Source organism: Empidonax traillii, unplaced genomic scaffold (genome assembly GCF_003031625.1).
Source record: "Empidonax traillii isolate 1590-97213 ecotype Southwest subspecies unplaced genomic scaffold, ASM303162v1 scaffold931:size327931, whole genome shotgun sequence".
Taxonomy (NCBI): domain Eukaryota; kingdom Metazoa; phylum Chordata; class Aves; order Passeriformes; family Tyrannidae; genus Empidonax; species Empidonax traillii.
Genome location: NW_020956124.1, coordinates 163390 through 182764, shown reverse-complemented (window position 1 = coordinate 182764; position 19375 = coordinate 163390). Strand labels below are relative to the sequence as shown.

The 19375-nt window shown below is 41.9% G+C and overlaps 2 protein-coding genes across 3 annotated transcripts in view; both read right to left on the bottom strand.

The window, feature by feature from the left end:
• The window catches only part of SUV39H2 (suppressor of variegation 3-9 homolog 2), a 6597-nt gene extending 1761 nt beyond the window's left edge, over window positions 1-4836 (bottom strand). For both annotated transcript variants that reach the window (XM_027903085.1, XM_027903086.1), the window contains exons 1-4: window positions 4758-4836; window positions 3581-3726; window positions 1971-2642; window positions 915-1061 (exon numbers count right to left, since the gene is read on the bottom strand). In XM_027903085.1, the coding sequence (XP_027758886.1) occupies window positions 915-1061; window positions 1971-2642; window positions 3581-3726; window positions 4758-4776 (984 nt within the window). In that variant the 5' untranslated portion in view covers window positions 4777-4836. The remainder of the gene's footprint in view (window positions 1-914; window positions 1062-1970; window positions 2643-3580; window positions 3727-4757) is intronic.
• A 2103-nt stretch (window positions 4837-6939) lies between these two features.
• On the bottom strand, window positions 6940-18711 carry HSPA14 (heat shock protein family A (Hsp70) member 14). Its single transcript, XM_027903077.1, has 15 exons — window positions 18619-18711; window positions 18418-18498; window positions 18237-18319; window positions 17167-17215; window positions 16277-16370; window positions 16067-16157; window positions 14827-14931; window positions 14050-14211; window positions 13025-13180; window positions 11809-11911; window positions 10363-10575; window positions 9800-9973; window positions 9171-9241; window positions 7226-7639; window positions 6940-7184 (listed from the first exon to the last, which is right to left on the bottom strand). Exons 1-14 carry the CDS (start codon window positions 18673-18675, stop codon window positions 7561-7563), a joined length of 1518 nt encoding a protein of 505 aa, XP_027758878.1. The 5' UTR covers window positions 18676-18711; the 3' UTR covers window positions 6940-7184; window positions 7226-7560.
• Window positions 18712-19375: the final 664 nt, after the last annotated feature.

Sequence of the window (19375 nt, the reverse complement as noted above, 5' to 3'; positions counted from 1 at the left end):
CTGCCTGCTTTATTGCTCTTCAGTAGTGAAATATATACCACATTAAAGAATCAGAAGTGAAGTTACAGACATTTAACTTTACACTGAAGAACGAGAATACTTCACTCCCATTTCTGCAAGTGAAGAGCAACGGCTGTATCTAAGACTCTTCTTCATCCTTCTCCCTGGCAAGCCTGCATGAAATACAAGTGTCATCATCTCACAAATATGAAAACATGTGTTTTCTGTATTTGTAGAACACTGACTGTATACCTCACAAACCCTGGATCAGTAAGAAATAATAATTTTTAGTTCAGGAATCTTCACAAATGCAGTTCAGCTTTCTTCCTCTAGGTATTCCAGTTGAACTTCAGTAAAACACTACCAAAAAACTGCTCCTTAAAACTGATTTTTGAGTTGTCTGTCAAGCTTTGATTTAGGAGGGAAAATGGTATTTCTCCCCTCTAGATACCTAAGAAAGCACAGGAATTTTCATTTGTGCCCCTACCAAGTCTGAAGGATGAAATGCAACACAACACCCCATCCTGCCCTGCTACCAAATAACATCAATTCCTGTCATCCTTGACTCCTCCTTAATTTTATTAAGGACTTATCATACATTAGGTACTTTAGCTCCTTGGAGAAAACATACCAAACCAACCCCATTCTGGTTGTCTAGAATCAGCTGATCCAGTGACAAGCCCAGTCCTACCAAATGTCCACTTCAGGCAGCATCTCACTCCTGGAGGTTTGTAGGCAGTCTCAGTCCCAGTAAGGCCAAGCATTCCATTCCATTTACTATGTCATCTGACTGACTGGCATGAACTACTCCCCAGAAACTGAATATGGTAAGAAAACGTTTCCAATATGAGAAGGTATTTCTTACAAAATTAGGATAATTCTCCAAGTTCTTAGTATACAAAACAAGGTCTTACGCTGTGATTCACAAAGTGGGACACATTTCCATATCGAGCTGCATCTACTGTAAATTCATCTGAGTCATAATCCAAATCAAACAAGTATGTATTTCCCTGGTTGTCATAGAGCTGGCCTCGCCTCTCTGCTTCCTCACTTGTAATCACCTGAAAAAAAAAAAAAAAAAAAAAAAAAAAAAAAAAAAAAAAAAAAAAAAAAAAAAAAAAAAAAAAAAAAAAAAAAAAAAAAAAAGAGAAAAAAAGAAACCTGCATCATATTATTAACTATTACTAAATTAAAGCAAAAATCAAAATCAAGTTAGGAGAAAAGCTTTACTTAGTAAAAAATACCACATTAAGTTTTTGATGCTGAAATAGCATTCCATCCAAAATGAATAAAGGATACATGCATACAACTAAACTAATTAGTGACTGAGGCTTCTCTGGACGCAATTTGTCTACAGCTGATGCACAGCACTATCTTGTCTCAGGGAAAAGTGCCTTCTACTATGAGATTTGATGACAATACTATCAACTGTTTCTACCTAAATTTTCTATATACACATTTTTCATTAGACCCAGAAAGCTTTGTTTACTTAAAATCAAGTTTCAGCTTTCTCCTTTTGCACAGACAAACATCAACAGACACCAGTCTGTCTGGGATAAGTATTCTCTTTACAGTCGACCTTTTACAACTGCTCTGGAATAAAGGAATGTTCTGGACAATATAATTTTGCTGGTAACTTGAATCTCTATTTTTCTCTCTACTCAAAAGCAGACTGATCTACTATGTAGTAAAACCATAGAATATCCTGAGTCAGAGGGGTCCCACCAGGATCACTGAGGTCCAACTCCTGGCCCTTTGCAGATCACCTCAAAAATCACACCATGTGCCTGAGAGCACTGTCCAAACAGTCCTTTAACTCTGTCAGGCTTGGTGCGGTGACCACTTCTCTGTTTCAGTGCCCAACCACCTTCTGGGTGAAGAAGTCAAGAAGCGTTAAAACTGAGAGAAAGCTCAAAGATTTTATCTAACATTTCCTTTATTGTATATAATTCATCTAAGGAGATACATACCTCTCCAACATACTCCATCACAAAACTGTTGGTTTTAATTTTCTGGAGGGTTTTTACTCCCCAGCCACGGCCATTGTTGGTTCTGAAGATGCAAAGGGAATACGGTGTACCTTTCTGCACTATTCTATTAGGGCAGTCAGGCCCACACCTACAATAGGAATTGCACTCATAGATGGGCAAGCCAGGCTGGATTTTTAACTTCTTACGTTTATTGTAAGCCAAAATAAACCCAGCCTCCTTTGGACAGCACTTCTCAGCAGGGCAGTCAGCACATTCACAGCCAGTCGTTATTCCATTGAGCACATTTATCCCCGGAGCAGGTTTATACTCATTAATGTAGTAGAAGTCTAATGGAGGGCCTTCAAGATCCACGGTATTTTCCACCAGAATCATTGCTTTGTGATTCTTTTTCCTGTTGAGTTCTTCCTTCCATCTCTGCAGGGCTATTCTTTGCTTGGCCTTCTTTACAACATAATCTGCAATGGCAGGTTTCAAAGCTTTAATGTGGTTTCTCACTTTCAGTGCTTTGCCTTCTCTCACCCGGGACAAGTATTCGTTCTTGTCACTAAGAAAGTTCTGAAGAAGCAATGGGCAGTTCAGATGCTTCTCAGGTTCCCAAGTATTTGAAGATTCTGGCCATCCTTTCCATTTCACAAGATAGTATTCTTTGCCCTTGAAACACAGAAACAGATACAGATTTAGCCACGGTTCCTTTTGCTGCAATCCAGCATCACAGGGCACACAGACAAGCACAAGAGATCTGGATTTAAGGACCAAGCACACAGTGCAGAGGGCCCTGATGTCCCCATAACAATTACAATTGGGGAGAAAGAGAAAAATCAGGTTTTCTGTTCGCAAATTAAGGACAATTTTGCATACTTCACATATCGTCTCCAGGGGCAAAGAAATCAAAAGGTGGGATGAATTCTGATCCCTAACAGCATACCTGGAGGAGGAGGCTAGTTTGTCAAGGCAGGTGGCAAGTTAAGCTAACTTGCTGTATGACTCGTATGCACAAGTAGAATGTAGTTGAAATACATATAGAGAAAAAAAAAAAAAAGTCTAAACCCTCTTGTTTGTTACATCAACCATCCTCCCAAAGCAGTAACTAGTTTGATACACTTAATATTATAGTTACAATGTAGCAGCATACATTTTGTACTTATTTTAAAAAGGCCAAATAACTGTAACAAGGCCAAACCCTGAAACTGAATTTCAAAGGAATCCAGTTGCAGCACATGGCCCTAACTCTTCATCAAACAGACTGAAAGTGTCGAAAGAGAAATGCAGATGGTTGTCTGCAAATAAAGGACAGGCAATTCATACCAAGCTACCACCTAAAGCATCAGCATCTTATTTAAGTTCTAGATACACAAAGATGAAACATTTCATACTCTAACATTTCAGGAAAAGATCTTTCTTCCACATGCTGAAATCAGCAGTTTACACCGCTTTCAGTTTACAACTCAAAGTTTAAAAGATATTTAATTTGATGAGGGCAAAAGCTTTGTCCTCACTGCCTGTTGCTTTATATTACGAACAAAACTATCTTTAGCTCACTTCCAAATTTCAGCTGAAAGAGTGATCAAATTGGTCTGTGTTTCTCTTACCTCTTCTACCTTGTAGTCACACAAATATTCCACCTCATAACTCTTTAGACTCCTGTTGGTGATTCCAATGGATTTACATCTGAGATTTTCCTTCCTACATAATTCTTGAAGGGTCTCAAGTGAAGCTAGACATGGCACATACCAGGCTACAATAAGAAAATTGGTAAAGAATCCTATTTAATGTCTCAGCTAAATTGAAATCATTATTGCCTTATCCCAGAGTCCCCACATTACCATTTGTGACAGCAGTCCACGAGTCTCTTGTTAAGCAGTAGCGTCTCTAACTCAACCCTTCTCTAACGGGTCGAGTGAAACACGCCAGTGATTCCCTCCCTGCACCTTTATTCTGCACAGTACGTACATTTATGAAGAACAGCAAATATTTTGGAGGACAGAGACTTCCACAGGCGAAAGCTGCACTAAGCACCGAGCAATTTTCCTGCAATTACAGCATCCCATAACTGAACCACGGCAAGAAGGAAACCTCCATTCTTTAACGGACCGCCAAATTTCCGTAGCCAAGCGCAACGGACCACTCGCGATGAAACCATGGAGACTGGGACGAGGAAGCAGAGACCCACGGCGCTCTTCCAGAAGGATCGCGGGTGCCCTGTCAGCCGGGCGGGTTTCAGGGGACGCGACACCCCGCGGGGCGGCTCGGCGGGAGCGCCCGGGAAGCACCGGGATAGGGTGGGATGGGATGGAGTGCAGCGCGGGAGCGGAGGGGCCGCGCCCGGGGCTCCGCGGGGCTCTCCCGGTCCCGGTCCCGGGAGCTCGGGAAGGCGGGAGGGGGCGGCGGTGCCTTTTCCGCGGCCGCGCCGGGACCCAGCGCCTCTCCCGCCTCCCGCCCGCGATCCACGGTTCCCTCCCGCCCGCCTCCCACAGCGGCCCTGGGGCAGCGGGTGGGCGCCTCAGGGAGGCGGGCGGACCTCCCGGGGCAGCAGGCAGGACCCCCAGCCCGTTCCTTCCCTCTGCGCCCCACTGAGGGGCTGAGGGCGGGGGCGGTGCGGGCGGTCCTGGCGGAGCCAAGCAAGGGGGAGCGGCAGCGGCTCGCAGCGCCCAGAGCGGGCGGGAGCCTCCCCTCACGCCCTCGCTCGGTCCTCGCTGCCCCCCCATGGCCCGGCGTGGGGCGGGCAGAGCCCCGGGCGGCCCCGACCCCGGTGCGCTCCCCCCTCACCTCCTCGCCAGCCCTCCATCTTGGGGGAGGGCAGCGCTCGGCCCGCGCGGGCTCCGCCCCCCGCCGGAAGGGGGCGGGGCACAGAGCGCGGCCCCGGCGCGCGCCGCCCCCGGCCCTCCCCTCGCGCCTCGGCCGTGAGGGGCTCCCGGCGGGAGCTGGTCGGGAACGCGGGGGGACGGAGGGGACAATGGAGCGGGGCGGATCTAAAGTTCCCCCGCGATCATCTGCGGCAGAGCTGAAAGGAGGAACCGCGGAGAAACGGTTCAGGTACTTCTTATGCGGAAAAAAAAAAAAGTTACACCGTGATCGCAGCGCCCTCCTCAGATTATGTGTTTCCTATTCATGTGGCTTTCGCAGAATCCATCGGGTTGGAAAAGACCTCTGAGGTCATCGAGTCCAACCTGTGACCCAACACCACCGTGTCAACCAGACCAGGGCACTGAGTGCCACGTCCAGTCCTTCCCTGAACACCTCCAGGGATGGCAACTGCATTACCTTCCTGGGTAGCTCATTCCAACGTGTAATCACCCCTTCTGTGAAGAAATTCTTCCTAATGTCCAACCTAAAGCTGCCCTGGCACAGTTTAAGACTGTGTCCTCTGGTCCTGTTCTGGTTTTCTGGGAGAAGAGTCCAACCACCATTTGGCTACAACCCCCTTCTGGGTAGTTGTAGAGCTTTTAAGTTTGCTCCAAACCCCACAAATCAACACCCAACTTAACAGTGCCTCGCTGTCTCTTCATGGGTATTTATTTATAGGGCTGTAGAGCTCCACTGCCCCTACATTCCCTGACACTAGCTTTTCCAAGATCCACTTTCGAAGTTTTCACAGAGGAACCAGTGAACTGTAGGCGTGCCAGTCTCACTTCAGCAGTAAAATTATGGAGGTTATTCTGTCATGGGTCACAGCCAGCAAAGCTTCATGAAAACATTGCTGGACAAACTGAATTTCCTTTTACAATAAGGAATTCCTCCTCATTACCAGGGGAAGCCAAGTGGTGCTATGTTTTTGTATTTCAGTAAAGCTTTTGATACTGTTTCACAGAGTATCCTTCTGGATACAGATGAATAATCATGTTACACAGTGGGAGAGCAATGGCTCAGAGGTTGGGCACAGAGGTACAGTGAACTGGATGACATCAGGCTGGCATTCATGTCACTCGTGGGGTCCCACAGGGCTCCATCCTTGGCCCAGTGCTCCTCAACATCTTCATTAACAACTTGGACACAGGACTTGAAGGGGTACTAGATAAGTTGGGTAGCGATACTAAACTAGGAGGAGAGAGACACGGCATATTGCCAACCATATGGAGTTCAACAAGAGAAGGTTCTCGATTCTGGACCTCAGATAGGGCAATCCCAGATGTATGGACAGACTGGGGAATGAGATACTGGAAAGCAGGGGCGTGGAAAGGGACCTGGGGGTCCTGGTTGATGGCAAGTTGAGTATGAGGCAGCAGTGCCCTGGCAGCCAGGAGGGCCAACCCTGTCCTGGGGGGATCAGGCAAAGCAGCGCTAGCCAGGTGAGGAAGGGGATATTAGTACAAGCTTCTGCACCCAGACAGTGGTTGGGTAGTGCCAGGCTCCTCAGGGAGATGGTCACAGCACGAAGCCTGTCTGAGTTCAGAGAATGTTTAGACAACACTTTCAGACATATGGAGTGAGTTTTGAGGTTACTCTGTGCAGAGCCAGGAGTTGGACTGATGATCCTTGTGGATCCCTTTGAACTCAAGATATTTTATGCTCCTATGAACTATTTACTCATTTTCCACAGCCGGGGGATAAGGCAAGCCTAATTTTTTCCTTTTTTTACAGGCTGCTATGCTATACAGTATCTACTGCTTTTGTGAGATAGGAAGAATATTGAAATATAAGACAATTTGAGAACCCTGTATTAAAACAGGTAATTGAACACAGGTCTCTTCAAATCCAGACAGGCAGCCCTGCTCTAGTTTCTATCTGATTTTGAGGGTCTTTGTGACATTTTTAGTATTTTAAAGCACCTGGTTGTCATCTTGAACTGTTGCCCCTTAACTGCACATTAGGATGAGATCCTCAAATCCCGTAACTACACTTGCCTGCTCCATCTCCTTACTGAAAAATCCTGCAGCTTATACCCAGATACATGGCATACAGGTTGGAACAGTGCCACACAGAATGGAGAATGCCAGATCTACATAAAAAAAAAAAAAAAGGACTTTAATAACACATAAATAAGCACATTTAACTTTTGAACATATCTTTCAGGTAATACCGCAAAACCATTTTACAGTTACTCCGGAAAAAAAAACCCAAACCCACAAACAACACAAAACAGCTCAATAGGCCAGCATGAATAGGCACCACCTTCATGGTTTTGGGCAACATCAAGACTTCACAGAATTTCATTTACAATTTGGTGCAGTTACCAGAGAGTGGATTTTCATCAGTCTTGCTGGTTCAAAGCTATGCTGTTGAAGCCAGAGGAATACTGGCTGAATAGGTACAGGACCTGCAAAGTACCTGAAAGGAGAAATCTTCAGATTGTGTATGTAATATGCCTGTTGCTGAACCACAGGCACAAGCATTTGTGCTTTGCATTTTTTAAATCAAGTGCTGATTATTCAATGATCTGCTGTCTGCATGTCTTGATTAACATTTTGCACCATGCTTTCCACTCCAAACAGACTTGGTGGCAAATTAATGTGTTACTTGAGTGTATTACAGTCCTCTAAGAACCGAAGACATCCCAGAGAGTCACTGCTTTGGCAGAAAAGGCAGTAAGAGACAGAAATCAACTCAGAAAAATGTTGCTTTTCACAACAGGCTACGATGCCACTTCAACAGTGATGATTTCACACTTCCCGGTATCTTGATCCGTGCAGGTAACGTGCAAGGAGCCATCCCTAGATGAAAAAAGAGGGGTAAGTTTAAGAGTCAACACAACACTCAGGATGCTACTGCACGTTCCAGAGAGGATAAACAACAGTCTTAATACCAGTGAAAGGAAGAAAATGCTTCACCACAGATGAAAGTGGTTTAGGAAATTAAGTTTGGTTTAGTGAGTGTTTAGACATGCATTTTTTGCCCTTATAGCATCTATCGTCTCCACATATGCTGAAACAGGCTCAGGAACATGTTTAAATACTGCAGTTGAGTTTATTTAGTACAGGTTTGTAAATAGAATATGCATAATATTATTCAAAATATTCATTGTGAGAACTGAGTAACAGCAACAGATTGATAAGAACATCTTATCAAAATATGAGAACTCAACTTTTTTTTTTTTTAAAAAGTGTAAGTAGTCTTTAAATTCCAAGGGTATTCTTCAACAAGGAAAATCTTAAATTTTGAAAATCCAAGAATTAAGAAAAATTTGAATCCCACTTCACCTAGACATAAACACACAAAATATTCAGATAGAAATAAATGTGCTTCACTGAACTTTCTATCCCTTTTTCACCCATTACTTAAACCTCCTTTAAAATAATGCCGTTTTTCTGCATGACAGAGTTGGATCTATAATCCCCACGATGCTTTTCTTACCAGTGCTAAGTGCAAATCTCTGCCTGACAAACAAGGTATTTTAGGTGAGGTCTATTAACAGGTGTTAATACATGTGATAGCCATTGTAAGAAAATTCAGTATTTTGAACTCAAATAACAAATAGGGGTTTAGTTTTTCAGCAACATCTACACAGAATTTAGGAAAATAATATGAAATTCAGAGCAGCCTTGAGAAGACAAACATGCCTTGACTACTTAGAATTCCACCTTCTGATATCTTTATAAACTATTTAACTATTTCAAATGAGCCCAAGCACTCCTATTAAGGCCTAAGGAAGTTACAATATCCTGTCATCCCCATTCTGCCATAAAACATACTTTCATACAAACATCGTACTTTCCTACAAGAAGTCCCCAGATGAACATGTAAAAAGTAGATTTTTCAGTCCTGATTTCCTGTGGCACTGTCTCTCTACTTAAATCTGCCTCTGAAGGGACAGAGCCTCAGGTTTTCCCTGTAAATGCTGCAATGCTTCACTGATTCCTTTGTAAATAAAAAAGACAAAATATCCTTCAGTTTTTCCCAAGAGTGTGGGCAGAACTACCCAACCCCCTTCCACAGGAAATTTGAGATCCTGACTGCTCTCAGGCATAGCTAACCTGATCAACAGTTCAAAAGTTCCTAAAAATAACCTATACAATTGTGTTAAGCCTTATTTCTTTAGAAATCAAACAATGAAAGCACTGAAGGTACTGCAGAAAAACCACATTCCTACAGAGTTTGCCCCTGCCAGGACTGTACAACCCTGTAAGCAATGAAATGCTGAAATTTCTCAATACAAAATTAAACATTCTGTACCAGGAGCAAAGACTGCTTGTCACAAGTGTGATGCAGCAAGGTAAACAGCAGAGCAATAAATACTTTGGGTACCTTTTCATAGTGAGAACAGTTAGTATATCATGTAGGCCATCCTCCTTTTTATCTAAATCCTGTAGTACAATCTGTTAAAAAAAAAAAAAAAAGAAGTTAAACTATAATCAAGTTCTCCAAACTCCTGCACAGTTTAATGGAAGTGACACAACAGCTATGATGTGCAATTCATTCTGTTTAGCAACTTGTACTGGTAATTGCAAATCAAAGCATGCCTTAGTGGACTTCCTTTAGCTGTAGTGCAACTTTATGTATTTTTATCTATTTGTACTATTGTTTCTGTGCTTTTGTTTCAGGATCTATCACCCAGACAGCTGGAGACCTACCACTGCCACAGCCTACAGTAAGAGCTGAGCATCTCCCTTTACTTAGGATCAGTTCTGTAATTATTAGGTAACATCCTTTCCCTCTGCCCCTCAAGATATTTGGGCAGGACTAAGGTAGAATAACTGTTTTCTCAAATATTCTATCCATTTCATCTGCCCCTTCCCTGATGCCTTCCAAGGAAAGCACATTTTTTAACAAGTTTTGGCAAAGGTGAGATCAGTTTCCATTTTTTTTTCTTCAGATCCAACAGATTTTTCCAGTGGCTGCTATTAAAAGTGCCCATGGAATATGCACATACTCACCTGTGCAAATTTATCTTCTTCGTTCATGGGACCTTTCCCCAACGACTCATACAGTTCCAGGCACACAGAAGAAATGTTTCCAGGGGCATGCAGAGTGTGCTGTCTTCGAGCTGGCAGTGGTGTCCCTGATGGAAATAGCACCATGAATTTGTCAGCCCCTGACTCGTCTACTCCCTTTAAAAAGAAAAAAAAAAAAAGAGTTCATGCCTTTCTCTAAGTGCTTCACTGAGCTGGAATTGTCACAACAATGCTTCACAAGAAAGGAAATCCAACATTCATTTCCTCTGCCATATTTACCATCACAGCAAGTAAAAAACAATTGACGTTCCTATATATAAGAAGTCCAGCTATTACAACACAGAAAAGACACAATCTATCTCCCTTTAAAATCAAGCAGTTTTTCCTGTAATTTTTTCAGTCCATAAATCCAGGTTACCACATACTACTGACCTACAGGCAATCTGTAGAAGTAATTAAAAAATACAGTTTCTCTAACATTAATCATTAGTGCTATATATTCACTGCAGCAGTAAAATTTTCTAATATTCTAATTTTAGCCTTACCTTTAGAAGAATATCTTTGGCAGAACACTCAATAAGTGCTTCTTCTTCTAACAAGGTATTCTCCTTTCCTAGCAGAATTCCTGCCTCTATGGCAGCACCAATGGGAATAACTTCATCTGGAGGAATTGAATTCAGTAACTCCACAGCTGGGAAGATGTCTTTGATCAGCTGCTGTAGCTTTGGGATTCGAGCAGACCCACCACACAGAACTACCTGGAAAACATGACATAACTATTTCAAACCTTTCTTCTGTCAAATAAAACAGAAAGGTCACAACGTGGAGTGCAAAACCACAAATTGCTCCAGGATATTTTATCATCTGTAGTTGTTACAGCAAAAACTGATGTAATCTCTGTTTGACTTCTGATACTTTTGCATTTGAAATTAAAGGAAATATGGTGTCTTGAAAAAGTGTTTCTTATAGCAAGAATCAGCTAGATAAGGTAACGTTTTTAGAAATTGAGAAATTCATCACAAAAATAGCATCAGGTTGGAAGAGACTTCCAGAGACGATCTAGTCCAACCTCCCGGTCAGAACAGGCAGAGTTACAACCTGCTCAGGACATTATCTCCATAGATACACATTCCACAGAGTCTGTGGGCCCGTATTTCAGCATTTGATTTCCCTCACACTACAAATTCCTTGCTTGGAATCTAAAATTTCCCCATGCTGTAACCTGTGCTGCTTGCCACTCACCCTTCCATCATGCACCTGTAGGAAGGAGCAATTCAGCTTTTGTCCCTAAGTCCAAGTCTTACTACAGTGACTTTGCTGAAATCAGCCAGATTTGGAAACAAAGCTAATTCCTACTTTTCCTCATGTAAAACATAACTTAAGAGCTGTAAATCAGGTTCATTTGTTTTTACATTTAAAGTGTTTTCCCCCCTCAAAGCACTGAGGACTGAGAGCCTAAAAGCCCACCTAAAAAAATATTGCCACCACAAAACAAAAGCTTCTCTCTGAGCACAGGCCTGGGATGCTTCATTATCCACCAGGAAAACTGAGATGTGACACAGCAAACATTAATTAAGAGTCTGAAATAGCATCAAGTGTCATGAAAAGCACCAGCCATCTTCAGAAGTTTCAGCAAACCCCACCCAAGGCTCAGTGAAGGCAGAAGCAAGTCCATATATCAAACTTAAGGAAAGAACTCCTCAGGTCTACCAAGAGTTACACAAACACACAACGTGGAGACCAGTCCTCTCCACTTATTCAATATGCAGCAGTAAAAACACACCATTGAATTTGACTCTTATACTTAAATTTCAAATAACTGAAATCAAAGCAAATATATGAGTTCTAAATATCTTGACAGACTTTGCTGGATCCCAGTAAAAATGCTTAAATGTATCATGAAATAATTGCAGTCTGCAAGGAAAACAGACCCCATAAATACTGTTCTTGGGGAGCTAAGCACACTACAGACAAGTGACTTCTCTCATTACCTTATTAATATCATCTGCTGTAAATCCAACTTGCTGCAAGAGGTTTTTAATGGCTTCTACACATTTACTAAAAAGTGCAGAACAGATAAGTTCAAATCTGGCCCTAGGAAAAAAGCACAAAAACAAGCATTCAAGAAGTGTCGTCTCATCTATTAGAGACAAATACCTGAAATGGAAAAATGGTAATTTTTAGAATATTCTTTGGTTCTCTAGCTATACCTGGTATCTAGGAATTTAAAAAATAATCTCCCAACTATTAATCTTGAAGTGATTCTGTTGTTGTGAAAGTATCTGTGATTAATTCCACCATTAACACCTACATGGAATGCACATTCATTCTTCTTCAGTGTACTCTGGAGAAAAAACAGTGTTGTCTCAACAAAACCCAGCATTGCTCTCTTGACTCACACGTGAAAAAAATCAAGCAGCAAACATCCTGGAACTGTTCCATCACCCTTAAAGTGGACACAAAGACTCAATTTTTAAATTTCAAAAGCAAATCGAGCAGTGTCCTGGTTTGTACACAGGGCATAGGTTAAGCAAAATAAAAAACAACCTTGTGCTTGTTTTCATCTCTTTCAAGCCTGAAGAGGAAGTTTTAGTCTGTAAGAGCACAGCCAGTCAAAGTCTGCAGCACTAGTCCACAGGATTAGCATCCTTACCCAACAGAGAGAAACTGAAGCGAGCTAAACATCTCAGTAAGTATCATCCCAAGGGAGAAGACACTTAGAGCAGAACACAGTAGTTTAAACAGAGACAGAGAACACCTTTCTACTCCAGCTGTCACTGAGGCAGCATCAAGACTTCCATGACTCTTATCATTCTGGAGCTCATTTAGATGAAGAGTACAAAAGTCTTATTTTCTTTAGAGAAGATACAACAACAAAACCACTAAGGGGGAGGCAAACAGCCACCTTGCTTCATTACAGTATCTATTCCCCTTTCATCAACAACCACACTCCAGAGAGGGAGTCTCCTTGGACCTTTTGTCACTTTATTTTCTAACCATTAGGGCAACATTGTGCTACTGCCCTAACTATACAGACTGTAGCATAACAAAACCAACAATATGAAACAAAGCAAGCTGACCTGCTGTCTTCTGCTTCTAAAATAAATGCCACCCGAAATCAAAGCATGTTGATCATCCTAAATATCACCTAGGAAGACTTCAAAAACAGTTTTTACATAAAGGCAGTAGCTTCAAGATTTGCCTTACCTGGACACGTTACAATCAAAATCCAATCCATCATACAATGAATCTACAAAACAGTTTGCACTTCCCAGGGTCGATAAAGAGTGTTTTGCAATATCAGCGCTGTTCATTAACTTCATCATGGCTCTGGGGTTTCCTCTAATATCATGTTTACAAGACCTGTATTAAGAAAAACACCCAGAAGATACCAGCTTAGAAAGGCAGGAATTTGACTGATAAACAGTAACTTTCTCTAAGCAAAAACAGTTTAGAGCTATTAAACTCTTTTTCTGTAGACATTTTAGTATTAACTACAATTGAAAACTCGCAAAAAAAAAGTACCTATTTCAATTTCAACTAAAGACCGCTGTGAGGAGGCACTCTGAACTCAGGCATTAGTGTTTATCACACTGATTAAAGTCTTTCTACACAACTTCTCAGCCGAACAAATTCTGTAAATGGCTGCAAGGAACAGCAAGAAAAGTCTGCAAATTACTGATTTTTAACTGCAGATTAAGAAGAAACAAAACAGTGAACATTAGACATGTCAGCAAAATAGTAAGTTTTATCCACAAAGTCTTTGTGACAGTATACAACTGACCACCTCAAGATTACTGAGCTAGCAGTTATGTGTTGGTCCATCACAGGATGACGTGCCACACAGACTTCAGCCTGATGACACAAGCCCCTCCACAGGCTTCCACACCAAGAAAACCAAACAACACCACAGTCAGTTCCCTGACACCTAAAAAGCTCTTGACTGAAAGTTCGGCAGCAGCCTGTAGTCACACACATCACTCAAAACACAGAGTTCACAGCAGCCCTCATAGTTCAACAGCAGCTCCAGGTAACATCCACACAAACCCAAGCATTTCCCAGTCTTCCTCCTCAGCCCCCAACAACTGACTGTTCCTTTAATATCTTTGAGCCATTTCACTCAAACACAGTCTGCTAGTTTTTTGTGGTTTGGTTTTTTTTTTTTTTTCTGAAATCAAGCACTAGATAATGAAGTTCCTGTCCCAGGAATGTGCTTGGAATTCAGAACTTACCTCTGAAATTCAGAAGCTAAGTGTTGTGCCAGAGCTTCTGTGAAACAAACTCCACCAATGCTGTCATCAGTGTTTGTAGCAAGCACACGATATATCCCGCTGTTTACTTCTATGACTGTGATAGAAAGTGATGTCCCACCAAGTTTATAAACCAACACATTGCTGCCATGTTTAAAAAAAAAAAAAAAAAGGAAAGTAGCATGAATAAGCCAGCAAAAAAGATGTTAATTTTGACACACTGCCTATAAAGATTACCACCGAATAATGTACTGCAGGTTTTAATCAGTTTTGTCAAGAGGATTTGATGTGGGGTGTTTGTGTTTAATGCACCTTAGCACTCCTGACTACTTGACAACGTTCCCTAGAGAACAAAATTAATTTGTTTCATACGGTAAGAGTTGCCAAGGTTTGTCCTTCAACACAACTGAGAACTAACATTACTTTCAAGGTTACAGGCAAGAAGTATGCGAGAAGGGTAAAAAGGGTTGCATTTTTCTTCAAGCCAATCAGTTCATTAAAGAGAAAGCACGAATCAGGGCACAAATCTTCAAAGACAATTCTAAAAATATAAAAACCAAACCAAAGGGATTTAAACTACTACAGAATTACAACTTCTAAATGGTTATTGGTTCTATTGAGAGAAAAAAGAAGAAAAACAAGCCTCAAAGCATTAATTTTGTATTGACTGCTAAGGCAACACAGCATCTCCTCATTTAAGATTCCTTGGGATTTGAGTACAGCAGCTTAAATTTAAGAAGTAAAATATTAGGATTTTACCTTTTCCCAGTGGGTGAATCCTGGCCAATTCCATAAGCAAGGAGTGCTGCAGATGGTTCATGGATTAATCTCATAACATTAAACCCAGCAGCTGCAGCTGCTTCCCTGCGATAAAGCACAGCAGCATTTCATTTTCCTTTAATGGTTTCACTATAGTCACACGCTATTAACATTTCATCTGAACCTAGAACTTGGTTACAGCATGGTATTAGCAAAGTCAAGTAACTGGAAAAGGAAGGTACTAAGTTCAGTTGCTATTCTGTTCTTGAGGTACTTGGATTTGCTGTGTACTTACTGTCAGAGAAAACTCTCGTATATCTACATAGCCTCTAGAAAACTGCAAAATCTCCCTTCAACTACAAGGTTAAAACCCCCACCCTCAATCAAACTTGGTAACTTATCTTCAGGTGTGGTGTTAAAAATTCTTGATACAGTATTTCAACTGGTAATATGCTAAAAAAATCACTGTACCTCAAAATGAAGTTACTTTGCCTCACTTGTAACACTTTCTTTATGTGTTTTCTTGAAGCTTCAGTAACCCTGGGACTGCCCTGCAACTTGTTTCCTCCACTTCAAGATTATTTTGAAACTGTTATAGCAGAGCATTAGAATGCTTCATTATAAATACTGCAAATACCCATCTCACTCATGTTGAACGACCAACTTTTAGGTGCGTTTTAAGCATTTCATGACAGTTAAATATAAGGGTTTCCACATATCAGAAAGCAGAAGAGTAGACGCTGCCAATTATGTTCAGCTTTAAGCATACTTATGTTTTCATACACAGGAACTGTAACAGCAGAAGTGATTCCAAACTTTCCAAATAGCACAGTGGTGTATTTTCCACACCTGAACTCTGACAAGAGTCCTCAGCAAGTCATGTAACACCACGTGGTTTGGTGAGTATGAAGTGAAGGGAAATTAAGGAGGGTGAGAAACTGTTTCACAGTTTGAAAGAGGACACTGAAGATCCTGATCTGAAATGATGTTCTGTCCTTGATGATATCAAAATTCCCTTTCACTCTAAATGATTCAGAATGTCCTTTTGGTTCCATCAGTAAATTCCATGAAAAGTTTCTAAACCCAGGATTTCATCTCCTGCTTTAATACTTTCCCCATTCAAATGACATTCCAATATCTTGATAGTCACAAGCTGAAGTCCAGCAGGAGAATTCCTACTGCTGATCTTCCAGCCTGTCTTTAGACACACTGAGTAACAGAAAAATCTTAATAATCTTACCCGAGGGCATTTTTCTGATTCTCTCCAAAATCAAATGGCACAGTGACAACAACATCGTTTACATCTGAACCCAAAGCAGACTGAGCAGTCTCTGTTTATAAACACAGGTAGAACATGTTATTAAAAGCATAAAAAACCAAAATACTGCATCTTAAAAACACGAGGACAGCTTAAGAAGCTAAAAATGTTATGATTTTAATTATTACGTACCTTTCATTTTACTGAAAATCAGTTTTGCCACATCTTCTGGGTTAATAAGTTTATTATTTATTTCATACTGAAGTTTTCCATTCTTCTCAATTATCTGTAAGCAAAACCAACACACCTTTGTTAAATATGCCGTATGGTTAATAAAAAGCCCCCAATGTTTAATTTAGTTTCTGTTCAAAGTAAAAAGAACTGGACTGTGTAAATGTTCTCTGCATTAGTACTCTCTTACAAGGAAATAAATGCTTCCAAGATGCTTATCAAAGATTACAAAAAGACCTGGATCATCTGACACACACAACCGTGACATTCAAGGACTTTAAGACTCCAGATTTCCTTTTTCTATTAAGTTTTCCTTAGTACAAAAGCAATGTTTAGAACAAAAGTGGTTATATCCCATAAGAAAAGGCCCAGCAATTTATAAAGGCACATCAATATGAACAGTCAAACCCAGAGAAAAACTTGCTCCTTCTTTACGAATGTATTTTCCAGGAATGATCTTTTCCCTTTTTTTTGCAAAATTTTCTAGTAACAAGCACAGCATTATTCAAATTAAATTTGCATTTAAATCAAGTGGTTAAGTATTTTTATCATAAGGTGCTGTGATCTGAACACCTTCTATCACCACTAATAAAACTACCCACATATATTAAGATTCATCCCTTTAGAGAATGGCCAAGAGATAGATAAGAATTTTTTTGCTGGACCATATCATGCTGGCAGATCTCAGAACATGGTTATCTACTGGATAAAAACGGAAACATAGCAGCAAACGGACTTCACATAAAGAGCTGATCACTATAGAACATAGACACGAATGGCACAAACAAGGACAAAAATATGAAGTTATATAAGTTACCCTGGGAACAGCAGAAATCCCAAATCATACTCACAGTGCATTTGCTTTCTGCAATGTATTTCTCTGCCTGTGGGTCACCAGCACTGTCCAGACAAATTCAAAATAACAAGATAAATCATTTGCTTAATGGTAATTGCACAAATTCACCTTGCTGATATTCCTTATAATATGTCCAATATATCAAACTATACTTCCACCAAAATTCCTGTTTCCACTCTACAGATACATTTATACAGTAGAAAGAAAATAAAACCAACAGCTCTGACTTTCAATCTCCTTTTCATAACTAATGATTGAAAAAATACCTACTAGTTAGGGAAAGGGGAAAACAAAACCCAACACATTGTTTTAACCTGCTATCCCCAACGACCCCTATAAAAGATTTTAATAAAGTTGTAATGTGAAAAATGCTGGGAAATACATCAGAATGGACAACATGAAGGGGCTGTAATACACAGCTGGGTCATCACTCAGAAGTTCTGATACGTGTCTGATGTCAGATCTAACCCAAAACCAACCAGAACAAACCAAGTTTTGTTCTAGTCACTGTAACTGCCAGTGCAAACCATTACAGCTCCACTAACCGAGGAATCACAACAGTGTGTTTCGCTATTGCAATAAAAACAATACAAAGTTTCATGCCAACAAAGCCACAGTGGCTTTTACATACAGGAAAACAATCCAATAACAAGACATTTTAGTTAAAAAACTTTAGTATATATGAAAAAGCATATGTACAACTTGCTACTAAACTTCACAATTTGATTTTCACAGTAACTCTAAAATACTACACGCTTCTTTGCTTCTGGAATGAGATGGAGGCTAAGAAATTAATAATATAAACCTGGTTTAATGGAAAGTGTGCCTTCCACGTGCCTCCAGAGGCAGAGGGGGTTGGAACAAAATGATCGTTCCAACCCAAAGCGTCGTGACTCTATGAGAACAGAATGATTTTTTCAGAGATTACATGTCAACGCCAGGTTAAACTGAATACTGTCACAACACATTAAAATGCCTCCAGCATTAGCGCTGAAAGGTTTCACCGACCAGCTTTAAGGGAGAAAACCAAACTTCTCACCCCTCCTTCCACACCCATTCTCTTACCTCCGCCCGAGGATCTGCTTTACTTTCACTACAGTGTTCGAAATATTTCTGATCCTACTCTGCTTTGCGGCTAAGCCAACCACCTGAATTTAAAAAAAAAAAAATTAAAAAAAGTCAAACTAATAATAATAATAAAGTGAGCAGCAGGCAGAGCCCCCCTCCCTCCTGCCCTCAGCCTCACCTCCTCGCTCTCCGAGAACGCCACGACCGCGGGGGTGACCCGGTCCCCGGCGTCGTTGGCGACCACGTCGGCGCGGCCATCCTGAGGGGAGAGACAGAGACACCCGTGAGCCGCCCCTCGGGGTTCCACCGCCGCATCCTGGCCCCTCCAACCCCTCCGACAGGAACCCCCGAACGCCCCCCCAGCCCCGTTTCCCCTCACTTTGTAGACGGCGGCGCAGGCACAGGTGGCTCCCAGGTGGACCCCGATGGCCGCCATCGGCCCCGACCTGCACCGCGCGCGCCCGCCCCCAGCCAATCCCGCGCCGCCCCGCCCCACCGGCACGGGCGGGACAGCCAATGAGAAAAGCGAGGAGAGCGCGTCACCGCGCATAGCAACGGGGGGCAGACTCCGGGGGGAGGAGCGGGGGTTTTGGCGGGAAGCGGCGCTGAGGGGCGGGCGGCCCGTGAGGGGCTCTTTGACCCCGGCACACCCAGAGTAGGGGGAAAATAGAGGTGGAGGCGGAGAGGTCAGAAAATAGGGACATTAAAATAGAAAGTAGGGATTAAAGGGGAGAAAGCAGCAGCTGTTTCATGCACGTCCTGTGGCGTGTGTGTTCTATCTTCGTGGCGCCTCTCGTGATTTAAATGCAGGCAATGGAGCGCATGGAGACGTTGTAGGTCACAGAATCATCGGATCAGTTAGGTGGGAAAAGACTTCTGAGGTCATCGAATCCAACCTGTGAACCAGACCAGGGCACTGAGTTTTTCCTCCACACCTGCAGGGAAGGTGACTCCATTGTATTCCTATTTCTAATCACTCGTTTTGTGAAGGAATTCCTCCTAATGTCCAACCTTTCTATATCATGGAAATATTTCTGTATCCACTGCTGCAGGCTGAGCTGAAACACTGGTTTTGCATTATCTAACAAGGCAGGACTGGTGTCTGAAAACAAAACTCAGTGTCTCGTAATGTTGCA